General features: G+C 32.2%; 1 protein-coding gene across 2 annotated transcripts in view; it reads right to left on the bottom strand.

Annotated features, from left to right (window-relative positions):
- Positions 1-13534, bottom strand: part of LRP1B (LDL receptor related protein 1B) — a 1938417-nt gene that overhangs the window by 265577 nt on the left and 1659306 nt on the right. For both annotated transcript variants that reach the window (XM_058434432.1, XM_032145942.2), the window contains exons 57-59: positions 10614-10699; positions 5521-5643; positions 3255-3436 (exon numbers count right to left, since the gene is read on the bottom strand). In XM_058434432.1, the coding sequence (XP_058290415.1) occupies positions 3255-3436; positions 5521-5643; positions 10614-10699 (391 nt within the window). The remainder of the gene's footprint in view (positions 1-3254; positions 3437-5520; positions 5644-10613; positions 10700-13534) is intronic.

The raw sequence follows: 13534 nt of genomic DNA, 5'->3' as shown, positions 1-13534 counted from the left end.
CTGCAACATACTTGAAGACAGGGGACCGTGCCTTTTATTTTAGACTGTAACATACTTGAAGACAAGGGACCGTGCCTTTTATTTTTATTCTCACTCCTACCAACAGTGCTAGATATATAGTAAATATTCCAGAAATATGAGTTGAATAAATGAATGTGTATATGTAATGTTTTCTGTTAAATAGGCATATCAGACATTCACTTTAATGTTTATCATAATGGTCTCTGTTATGATTAACTAAAGTGACACCTTAATTATACAAAAAGATAAAATTTGCAGCAGAGTTTTAACATATTTACATTCTCTATTCTGTTTTAAAATGCTTATACATATCCTGCATGCAGGTAATATTTATCAATATTGAATGTAAATTATTTCGATTACCCTAAATTAATAGTAAATTAGAATACTCATTTCCACACTACACAAAATAAGAGGAAGCTTAAGATAAAATTATAAGAAAAATTAGGATTTCAATTGGATTTAAATATAACAGCTAAGAAGATTTTCTGTCTACTTGTATCTTTACGTTCCTGCTAAATACCATATCTAAAGTGATATTGTAATAATTGACATACTGTTATTAAAATGCAGAAAGGACCCCCAAGACGTCTTCTAAAAGTATCATTGCTCTAATACATAGGACAGCCTAATAATCTTCATTCTCCCTTAAACAAATTCTTACCTTTTCCTCACTAAATATCAGGACAGAAATCATACTTCTCAAGGAAACAGGAGTCAGTAGTTTTGATATACTCAAAACATATGCAAGTCGCAATGGCAATCTGATATAGGAAGGTTCAGTTGCATTTCTACTAATCTTAAATTTAAGCTTTCGTTTTTTGAAGCAAGATTGCATAATATTTTATACAGTTATGGCATTTTCACCCTAGAGCTCATCTCATCAACGCTAAAATCCAAGTTGCCTGATTTTCTCACTCAGGGGAACTAGGAAAACAGCATGAACAAAAAGGTGCCATTAAATTTTATCCATTAAAATAGTTGTTTTTAATTGTTTCATAAAGAGATCCAACTTTTACCTTTTTCTTTGGTTATAATATGACATATCTATATCACAATCCAAATATTATCAAAAAATGAAATCAATGGAGTCTTTTATAACATCTATAATAATTTTGTACTGTGCTATTTTAATTGACACTCTTAATGGATGGGTTTATGTTGATGATAACTTAAGGCTGCTTTCAGTTTATGGGGTAATAACTGTAACCTGGGAGAAATAAAACCTAAACCTCTTAATAGATTCAGCTGCATTCACTAGAATAGGACACAGTTTTTGCTTCATAACTAGAAAAGACCACAGACTGCTATTATGAAACAGGTAATGTTTCTTTCATTAGAAAGTGAAGCATCTTGAATAGCATGAAGAGAAGCTAAGCCAGCCATATTGATTTTGAAGAAAAAAAACAATTGTTCAGAGACTCAAATATATATATATATATATACACACATTTATATAGATACACACACACACACACATATACACACACACACACACACACACATATATATATATATATATATTTTTTTTTTTTGAGACACAGTCTTGCTCTGTTACCCAGGCTGGAATGCAGTGGCATGATCTCTGCTCACTGCAACCTCTGCCTCCTGGGCTCAAGCAATTCTCATGCCTCAGTCTCCAAAGTAGCTGGGATTACAGGTGTGCGCCACCACGCCTGGCTAATTTTTGTATTTTTAGTAGAGATGGGGTTTCGCCATGTTGGCCAGGCTGGTCTCAAACTCCTGACCTCAAGTGATCCATCCACCTCGGCACCCAAAGTGCTGGAATTACAAGCGTGAGCCACCACACCCAGCTATCAAAAATAAAAAATAAACTTTCTTATGAAATATCCAAGAAATTGAAATATTCACATAATTAAGAATGAATAGATGATAGCCAAATTTAGTACATCTGGCCATTATTTCTTGAAACATACATATAAAGAGACTTTCTAGTGTCTTTAATTTAATCTAGTTTAAATTAAAATAAAATTGACACTCTTTGAACCTTCTGTTGCTATGGTAAATAAAATATTCAAAAAGATGAAATGATTACATAATTATATAGTGAAAAGTTAAAATGAGCACATTACCTTGAAAACAAAAATACGTGCACAGTACAAAGCTTCTCCTATTAGGTACTATTTTTACCTAAATTAATGTATACAATTAAGTTATAAATTATACTATGATATGATTACTTTGCCAATTATAAACATGAGGGACCAAAAAAATTAACAGAGATACATTAACAAGAAGCAAAATCTAATCATTGCATATGGTATGATAAAAGCTGTGGTTTGGTGAAATATGTGAATAAAATTAATTAATTTAAACTGCAGAAAATGTGGAGTACCAAAGTTATCCTAACACTTGCTACTGTGAATGTGTCCTATTTCAAAACATCAACCTTTTTATAAATTTGTTATTTTACCAAGTATGTTGAGTAGGTTGAACTTCTCCAAAGATCATTTTGGAGCATGTAATCACTCTAAATTACAGTGCAAAAAGTTAAAAAGTTATGTACACTCTACTGACCAAAACAACATAATTGAAAGTGAATTATAATGGTCATAATCTATAGAACTTTAGCAAACATACACCAGACAGCTTTGACACCTTCAGATGTGTTCATCCCGCATCTGAAATCTCCAGCCTGCTGTCCTCGGTCCTTACTGTGACTTCCTCCATTCTTGCAATGAAATGCCAACGAAACAGATCCATCACAAACTCTTACCAATAGTCCCATTCAGCTTTCCATCTTGAAGGCACATGATAACGCACCCTGTCATTTATTATCCATGGATACTGCTTATGTCTCCTTGTACAAAGTGGTGCAGGGATTACACTGTCCATATATGTGACTACCCCAACCACTGCAAAACATCATCTAAGAATTTGTTCTTAGGCCTGCCTTTCCTTCAAGATTTAAAGGCATTAAATCAGTGAAGTCTGTATGTTTTATTCATTTCTACCATGGATTTATCAACTAGTTGGAAAATAGCTGTGTTTAAAACTTTGAAAAACATAGTTTCTTTAAAATTCGATCATCTTAATTTTATTCCTTTCATTGTGATAATCACATTACTAGTTTTTTTAATTTCTAAGTGAGAATTTCTACACACTTACATGTTACATTGGATTTTCATGTTAATGACCTATAGAACTAGATTTACTACTATGAATGTAACCCACAGTCTTAATCTTTAAGATTTTTAACAGTTTTTACAAACCCAGCTCGAGGATCTAAAGACAAGTCTCGGGGAAACTTCAGCCTTTTGCTAACAAGCATAGTAGGGTACAAGCCATTGAGTTTGGATACTTCAATGATCCTTTTTTCTGTGTCAGACCAATAGAGGTTTTTTCCAATCCAATCGACAGCAAGTGCATTGGGGACCGCTGTGTTATGAACTACCTACAAAACAAGAATTTAAAAGGTTAACAGCATAAATCCCTAGAATAAGAAGTGAGCAATTGCTTCTTGATTTTTACAGAGATATGGAATTCCATTTAAACGTAAGGAATGGAACTTAGACAAAAAGAGAATAATTGACCGCAATACAATTACTTACTTGTTTGTGAGAAATTACCTACTGTGTAATTAGGTCCCTAGAACTTACATATAGTTTTAAATAAAATGATTTTTAAGAAGTTGTTGGAGAGCTGCACATTTGTTGTTCACATTTTTGTTAAAGTTTATCTATTCATCCTCTTAAAATTTGGGACAAAATTCTCACACACCACACACACACACACACAAACTTAGAGATATTATTTTTCTTTAACCAGTTTGGGAGAGATAGCCGTATCATTCCTCACTCTCTCTGCTGCTCTTGCCCTATTTAGGTAACTACAAGGAAAGAAGAAAACACCAATGAGTATAGGCACTATTTTGAACCTAGCCAAAGGAACAATGTACACATTCAGCTGCTGTTATCAACTTTAATCCATGAATATACCAAATACAATATGAAATATAGTCTTTGCATGTATAAATATAATATATATAAAATGCTCAACAATTTTTGATCTATATCACTGGCATTTCTGAATTCCCAGTACTTTCAGAAATATGTCAAATAAACAATTAAAACTTGAAACTATATAGAAGCCAATAAAGACATAAAGACAATAAAATGCCAGTAAAATTTTAAATTTGTCTTTTTCCCTAATGCCGTCAATAATAAAGATACAAATGAAAGTGGCAGTATGCACATTTGTAACAATAAAAGATATCAATCTCCTATACTGAAATGCAAGACATCTGTCTTTCTTTTATCCACCACATTTCAAATTTGGAAAATTGGCGTGGCTATTTAAATGAAAATCTGTGAATTAATACATTTAAGGGAATAAAGATGTATTTTATCTTTACATAACCTTATGTAAATACATGATTTAAAGTAGTCATGGAATAGTAGTGGCAAGGCAGTAGAGAATATGCTTTCAAAAATAGTAAAGTATCTTCAAAAAATATGAGGGTAATTAAAGTTTTTAATGTATTGTAATAAAATATATAATCAAGTTTGAGTAATATAACCTTCACAGTTTTTAAACTAATTGGAAAATAAATTAAAAAACAAAAAACTCATCTGTTTATTTGTTCTATCTAACCATTGTGTTGGCTCGAATTAATCTGTCTGTCACCATTATATACTGATTTTTTATTATATAAACCATTATTAAATACAGCCACTTTAAATCACTTGAATCCAGCTTACTATTTGTTTCATCATTGTACATGCACACTTTAAGATCTCATTAATATTTTTGAAATGGATTGCTTTCACCAAAAATGAAATTATGTATGATATTATAGATGGCTACAAAAAAGTTAAAATAATTGATGGGTTTTATTCACTTGAATTTAAAACTTCTTTATAATATGTTTTAATGCATATATGTATAGTATTAGTAATTTGATTTTAAAACTCAGAATAACATAAGATGTTAAACCAAGTTGCTCATATCTAGAATATGACATGGGTCATACACATGAGAGAACTGTGACAGAAATGTGATCCTCTCCAATCAGGACGTTCATGATTTTACACAAATGCATTCAATTATTTACATCTGTAATGGTTCAATTTTAACAGTATCATAATTTCAATCCACACTCTAATGTTTAACTTTTTCAGTTACAAAGTTTTAGACTCAACTTTCTCTTTTATTTAAATCAACAGAATTGAACTGCAGGCACTAATCCTTCTAGCTGAAAGCACCCATCCCATTTCCTAGGGTTGTGAATAAGGTTCCATATTTTATTTACTCAATTTGATGTTTATGTTATTGCAGGTAATAGTGTTATAATGAAACATAAGAATAAAAGGTCTCATATTTCATATTTAAAGTTTTAATCACACTATACAAATGTGAAATTGAAACCACCCTAATGCCTTTTATGAGTAGTATCATGATGATAAAATAACATTTTCTATGCAATTCAATCATACTGATATAATATTCAACAATCCCATCATTGTAATATCTAGTTACCTTAATGTCACTTCCATTTAAACACATTCTATTTATGCGACTGCCATTGGGTCGGCTAGAATCAATCCAATAGATGAATTCTTCTCTGTAATCAAAGTCTATAGCAATAACATTGTTTAATCCCTGAAAATAAAAAAGACTATGTTGTCAGTGATAGTTCATAGAAATAATTATAAAATGTTTTAGGAGTTTACAGGAATCACTGTCTTCCTTTGAAACTAAATAGTTCTATTTATTATAATAAAGTATTTGCTACCAGTTCTCATTAAAAGTATCATATAGTCACATTTTCCTCACATCATATGGTTTAAAAAATACCATATTAATTTGAAAATATTTTCCACATAGGCCACAACATTTCAAAATATTTACAATGGTTTTAAATAAATAGCCAGTAACGTGAAAATAAAAATAACTTCTTTTAAGGAGATAAAGTTTACAATTTCCACTTTAGGTTAATATGAAATATAAACTTTATGTCATTATAGTCTGTTCCATGGAGGAGCCTGAAAAAAGCATATATCTAAATTGAAAAGGTAGATCATCTGATTAAGATGAGCCCTGGACAGCCATCTGATGAGTCAGAAGGAAGATATAGAAATTTTACTTTCCCCCAAAGCTCTTGTCCCAACAATATAAAAGAGCCTTTCTTCCTGCTGCAGATGGCCCCTTGGCAATACAGTGTGATATTAGAATTTAAAAGTTACAACCTTGGGTGAGTATTTGACCAAGGAGGAACTGGGTAATCAACATGTTTTTATTCCACACGCTGGAAATGTGAGGAAATGCCTCCCTTCAGACTCATGGTTATGCATTTTTTAGCAGGTAGCAAAACAGAACACAAATTAAATTGATGGGTTTCTGGATGCTACAGCTTTTTGGTTTGGCAGTTCTCACATTTGATTCGATTTGAGGACTGTACATCCAGGATCTAGGAATCTTTTAGCTGCAGAATTATTCAAATGATTGCCTAGGAATTAGTTTAATTCTGACTTATTGTTAAAGATTATATATTTACTACCTTAAGGACTGAGTAATTTATTAATATATACATTCTATTGATTAGAAAATAATGTTATAGACATTTGGCAAAACCTCAAGGGATCTCTGCCATGTTTTTATATCTATGGAGAGCTTGCTTACATCAATATTCACCGTAAAGCTGATGCTATGTCTCAAATTGTTTTAGAGGGAAATGTATGAGTAGCTGTAGTCCTATGGGTCGAGACAAGCATCTTCAGAGAGGCAGGGTTTTTTTATTTGTTTTAGTTTGGTTGCGGGGAGGAGGGAGAAAGAGGAAAGTAAATCTCAGGTCTGAGCTTAGTTTCAACATCTACTCTCAAAATTCAGAATCTGATGATAATAATAAAACTGACTTAGATTTAAATAGTTCTTTCTAAGAGTCAAGCCAAGGCTAATGATTACTCTTCAGATATTTTTTTCCAAAGGTATTCAAGACTAAGGGTTGTCCTATGTATAGCAGCAAATAAGAGAAGGTTCTGGCAAATACTGCTTATTTTCCCTTCTCACAGCAGGGCTAAATTTCAGTAATAATAGTGTTAAAATCATAGGTTCAAATTTTATGCTTTTATTTGGCTTAAAATGAGCAATCTCATTTTCTTGAAGTCCAGATTACAAAGACAACCTGTAATAACCTAACCCCACAAAATCTCGTGCCATAGGTTGCAAACAAGAGACACAAGGCAATAATACAGCTCAGTGCAAATTCCTTGCTAAGCCAAGGTAAATAAATGCAAGTATCTTTCCTATTGACAACACTATAAATCATGAATAATGACTATAAGTGCTAAAGAAGGGTAACTGATATTCAGTCACAGATTCAAAAGATTCATTAAATATCCATTTATATCCTAAAAACTGGAGAACTCCTTAACTAAATGCACATAACCATATATATGTAGGAAGTCGCTTATGCAAAGTAAGTCAAAGTTCTAAAATACAAATTGAATGTGTTCCAGGCAAGTTTGTAGAGGGCTTAATAAATTCATTCCAGTAGTAGTTTACAATATCCCTTCTGTTCAACTGCTTTTCTCTCCAGAGCAATAATGTAAATAAGTTAGGATTCTGGATGACTTGGCAATTCAGGTGGCTAAATTAGAGAGCTTTACAGGGAAAAAATAGAGAGAAACATGTCTCTAACTTGAGCAAAGATTTACCCACAATCCCCGGTCATGGCAGAATTATCCTATTCCTTCTTTACAATAATCAATTTAGATAATAAAAATCCAATTCCAAATTTAGTAAGTCAACTATGATAAATTAAAGCTGCAAATGCAGAAAAATGGAAGCTCTAAATTCCAACATATCTATCTAGCCAAGCTGGTCATTTTTCTACAGCTTTACTCTTAATCCCAGTGCAATGGTCTCTTTGCGGAATCATATGCAAGAAACGTTAAAACAGCCAGGGGCATGGTCAAAATAATGTCTAAAAACTAGTCATCCCAGTAGTTTCAGAGCTGAAAATTTGTTTCATCAGAATCCTATTTGTTTCTTTCATTTCTGTAGCTAAAGACTTGAACCCTTTGGTTCGAGATGATTAATTTAGGAAATTGTGTTTTGTTTCTCACACAATTTTACTGGAAGAAAGACAGTTTAAATTGAATTGGATAACATATTGGAAAGGTTCTTGATTAATTTTCATTCCCAAAATGTATGTCATTAAAGTACAGTTTCTAAATATAGTATATGAATTTAAGTTATAGCTGACCTTACTACAATTATGTTGTAGAATGTAGAGGGCAAGAAAAAGTTACACCAGTTGTTATAATTTTATGCAATAAAACTTTATGAGATTGTTACTGACTACAACAAAGAGAATAAAATTTGTGATATTAGAATCAATCATTCTTCCTAATCAGCTGCACATAAAAGTTCCAAATAGTTAAGACAACGATATTGTCTTTTCATTTATTTTGGCTGTGAGAAAATGTGCAGAGATAATTACTTCTATGTTCTATTTCATTCTGAATATGTGGACAGATTCTCTGGACAAAGATAATGGTTTCTACTGACTAGAACTCCTTTAAAATTTCTATAACGCTGTGATGAAACTGTGAGTAAAAATATGTTCCCTGAAAGAAATGACATATTCCCAGCAGCCCATAGGCAAAACTGGGCAGAAGGCTTGCCATGGGTTCTGTGGGTCTCTATTTCCTTACTCAATGGATACCATTATCAATTGCTTTCCAAAGACTCAGATCCTTCATGAACATCTTCATCATCCTCACTGTTTCTTCATTCCCATATGTACTGCACTAAGAAAGTATCTGAAACTCATCCCCACTTAGGTACTAATGACTGGTAACAGTCTAAAATGATACCACCAGGAGAAAAGAGCTATGTTAAAATGTTTTTTTTTTTAAAAAAAGAGCATTAAAGTAGTTCTGTTACGTGAAATAGACTTAAATGATGCATAGAGGAAAAAATCATTTTGTTCCATTAAGAACAATTTCTGACAACACATTATCCGTGAAAGACAACAAAAGGAATGCTGGTAGACATGTACTGAGCTACAAGGTAGGAAAATGAAGCAAGAAGCTATCACTGAAGCTCTATTATAGCTCTGTCATGAAGATAATGAATATTGTTCTATATTAGTTAAACTTATGGTTCAGCTGAGCTTAAAAATATTCTAAGGAGATAACTTTATTCCTTTAAACTGAGATAGTGGAGTCTAAATGGTCAGAATGTTCTGTATATATGTGTATATACATACATACATATATATATGTGCTAAAGAAGGGTAACTGATATTCAGTCTATATGTATATATATTCAGTATATATATTCAGTCTATATACATATATTCAGTCTCTCTCTCTATATATATATATTCAGTATCTATCTATATATATACACACACAACCTAGTGAAAAAAACAGACATGTCCTTGTTCCAGAGACCATATGTGTGTGATGTACCTAACTTCGAAATTATAGAAAGGCTTAGAAGGGCTGTGAAGTCATATCCCAAGAAAGATAATTTTCAATGTCTTATAATTTTGATATAAGTTTAAAAGCACAGGAAAAAGTTTAAAAATACAGAAAAAAATATTTTAAATCAAGTTAGATAAACTAGGAAACTATTTGGGCAGCAAAAAACTTTCCATCTTGAAGCAGCTATATATACGTTTTATCCTCAAGTATTTCTCTTATGTTATTTATGTCTTAAAGAAATAGTTGTTTATTCTTATATTCGATTAAATTTTTGTTAGTTTTTTAATAAACAACATAACAATTTTTATATTGTACTCAGTCTTTTAAGATTTAGAATTAAAGAAAGAAGCAGTATGATATGGTAGATGTTGGTGGCACACGCCATACTCAGAACAAGGGTGTAAACCTCATGGCTATGGAGGATAAGGCAAGTGTACATGTCTTAAGCACATGGAAAGTCTGAAAACACTGGTGAACTGGAGAGCAGGGCTCTCCATCAACGTAGCAGCTGCTACACAGCTTGGATTTTGACCAATCAGGAATGTGAGCGCTGCCCTACTACACTTTTTTGTTTTTTTTTTTCCCGAGTAGCCAGAAATCTGGATTTTCATCTGAAATGTTTATTTTTAACCTGTGACATAGAGGAAGAGTAAAGAATCCAACTCTGTCAGGATGAGTCAATATCTTACTAGCTAGTGGATATTTAACACTTGAGACTAAATCCTGAAGAAAAATGAATGAAACTATTATAAAAAGCAGTGGAGGAATCTATCAATGAGTAACAAAATATTTTTAGGAAAGTAAATCTTCTTTATGTTGCTGAAAATACACCACAGGAATGGTGGTCTTCATTTATACTTAAAACTGGCATAAACATACTAGAAAAATGAGAAATAACCTTAATTTTGGCACACTTGTTCTAGACAGTGCTTTCACGTATTTCTGTCACTGTTACACAGTTTGAGGCAAAGATAAATTTGGAGCAGAACAGATACAAACTAAATATTTTCAAAGAAAATATTTCTCCTGACAACTAAAAATATGCTTCACAAATTCTAATTGCCAGGTAGTTCTACAGCTCTAACACATATCTAGTACCATGTTAAATGTTACGGTGTCATCTTGGGAGTGTCATACCTGTTTTAAAAGTGTGTAGTTGGAGCCATCAGTGCTAATTTTCCTTATCTCATGATGATCGGCAAGAATTAAAAAAGGTTCTTCATCTAAACACCAACACAAATAACATATTAGACTTTCAGTATCTATGCTTTTCCCCTCTGCAAAATTTCAGTTTAGTTAAGCAGCAATGTGATTTCAAATGTAGTGCTGATCTGGTAGATTCAGGGTTTAAAAAGGATCATACTGAGAAACCTAGCTGGCAGTAGAATGAAAAGGCAGCACACGCCCAGTCAGTACAGAAAATTTAGCAAATTCTAAGAGCATCCCTTACTTACTCTCATTATTCTTGACATTCAGATAATTTATTTGGAATTAGTAGAAAATATCTGCTGTTACAATCTGATTGTCTGCATGAATTGCAGAAAAAGATAATCTTCACCTCTCTTAGAAACCTACAGTATAGCTAAAACATTCTTATGGTCAGAAAATTTTTTCTTGATAATCGAGTGGCTAATGCTCTCAGGATGACCTCAGTGAAGACCAAGAGTATCACTGCGCATATATACTCTTTTACCTGCCTGAGGACCTGTCTTAAATAATTTCTGAACTCCGGGTTCTAAAATCTTTGTTTATTAATTTTACCTTTCCTCATGAGTCTTTTTTTTAATGCTTTAATAGTCTTTATTTCTTCCTTATCAGCTTGTCCAATGTCTAAAGTATCTCATTTACTTTCGAATCTAGGAAAGACCGTGATAAAAATCTGGCCATGCTCAATATACAGGAGACCCTCTAAACCACTGTTTGGTTTTCTCTTCAGAATTTATTTGGAAACAAAATGATTTCTTGAAGAAGAGAATTTCAGAAAGATTTTCTTTTATATTTATTTAAATATACATCTGGATAATTTAACATCAATTTGACCACATTCTCAGTGGTTATAATCCTAGATTCATTTGGTGAATAATTTGCCCAAGCATTTTAACATCTTTTTTTAAAGACACACGCATAAACTTATTTGCCAAATGAAAAAACGTGATGTTGATAGAAATTAGAAAAAAAAAAAACACTTAAAAAAGTAATCACATAATTGAATGTGGATTTTTTATAAATTATTTAATGTTATAGAGTTATTGTCCTTTTTAAATTGTTTGAAATCATTATTTTTCTCCCTTTGTCTTTTAGTTTTGTAATTAATATGTAATACCAAAGGTATGACATTATGTTTCCATATATACTATGTCACTCATGTTAAATACCCCCTTCTATCATCCTTGATGGGATCCCAAATTAGTCTTTCTCATCTTCTTTTTGAGACCAGACTGAGACTCAGAATACTTTTCAACACAGAATTGGCTCTCCAGTTGAAGGTGCCTTGCCACTGTGTCAATAGATTTCTCAATTATAAATATAAAATTAATCAGTCATGTTCCACTTCACTGCTTAGGCAATTCTGTTCTTTACAATTTAAATATATTTAATTTTTAAAAAATATCTGTATGCAAGATTTATGCTTTAACAAGCATAAATGCTTTAAGAACACATTTTTATATTTAAAATTTGTATGAGTTTCTAAGTATAATTGCTAATGAGAAACAACTATGGTGTGGATACATAATGTAACAAGACCCATATTTTAATCATTACTATTCATCTCCTCTACACAATGCTTTATTAATGTTTAAAGTAATGGAAACATTGGTCATTTGTAAGATTTAATCTCTTCTTTTTTGTCCTAGGTCACTAAACGCATTATGTAGCAAGCATTAAGATGGCCCAAAGCAAGTAGATTGGTAGATTAAACAATGGGCTCCAATCCTGGCGAACACAGTGAAACCCCGTCTCTACTGAAAATGCAAAAACAAAATTAGCTGGGTGTGGTGGCGGGCACCTGTAGTCTCAGCTACTCTGGAGGCTGAGGCGGGAGAATAGCGTCAACCCGGGAGGCAGAGCTTGCAGCGAGCCAAGATCGCACCGCTGCACTCCAGCCTGGGTGACAGAGTGAGACTCCGTCTCAAAAAAAAAAAAAAAAAAATTGTCTCCAAATAATCCTCAAATTGATTCAGGGAAGGATAAGTGACGGTGGAATGAAAAATTGAAAGGAGTTAATTTTTTTTCTTCATAATGTGTAAAGTTTTAACCCATTAAAAAACCCGTATTTTAAAATTAATATCTCTGATAGCTATTTTATTAAAGTGGTTGAAAAAACAGCTAATGTTTTAAATGTTGCCATTGACGAACATCTATATAAGAAACTGGCAATAATATTTGACTCATTATACTTAAAAACAAGGGGAATAGAGATGCCCTTAGTCACCATTTTTTTGCCCATTTAACAGTCATCATCATATTATTGCTTTGTATCATTTTAATGTCTGTGATTTCTCTCCTAAAGGATTAAAGTTATGGGCCATGCTTTATTAAATGTATAATTTACAGGAGCAAATACACTCCTTGGAATAAAGAGAAGTTTAACAATATTTGCTGAATCACTGGAAGAATTCAAATAGTCCTATATAGCTGATTTATTATTACTATTGTTGCTTCTTCTTATTGTTAACTTGTTGTTCTCTCTAGCATATATATATGTACGTATGGTGGAAGGGAGAATGAAAAAATATTATAATAATGTCACAATAGTCTCTTTAACAGTTTTAGCCAAAAACTTGCTCCCAAGAACATGTGATTCAGCAGGAAGCAGTGCTAGAGATAGTTCCTTTTTTTTGTGAGCACTCTCAAAATCTAGAAAACATTCAATGATTCACAAGGCCATAAGGCAATGTTATTATGAACAGAGCATGCAAAATCAGAGTGACAGATTATCATATCAAGGGAAGTAGAGAAGAATTTTGATTTTTCAGAAACGTCAAGGAGGAGTGAATTCAGTAAGAATGGCTATAAAATTCAGGATCCATATGTATAACTAGGGTTGGATCAGTGGG

This window comes from Hylobates moloch, unplaced genomic scaffold, assembly GCF_009828535.3.
Source record: "Hylobates moloch isolate HMO894 unplaced genomic scaffold, HMol_V3 SCAFFOLD_24, whole genome shotgun sequence".
Lineage (NCBI taxonomy): Eukaryota > Metazoa > Chordata > Mammalia > Primates > Hylobatidae > Hylobates > Hylobates moloch.
This window is presented reverse-complemented; position numbering and strand designations above follow the sequence as displayed.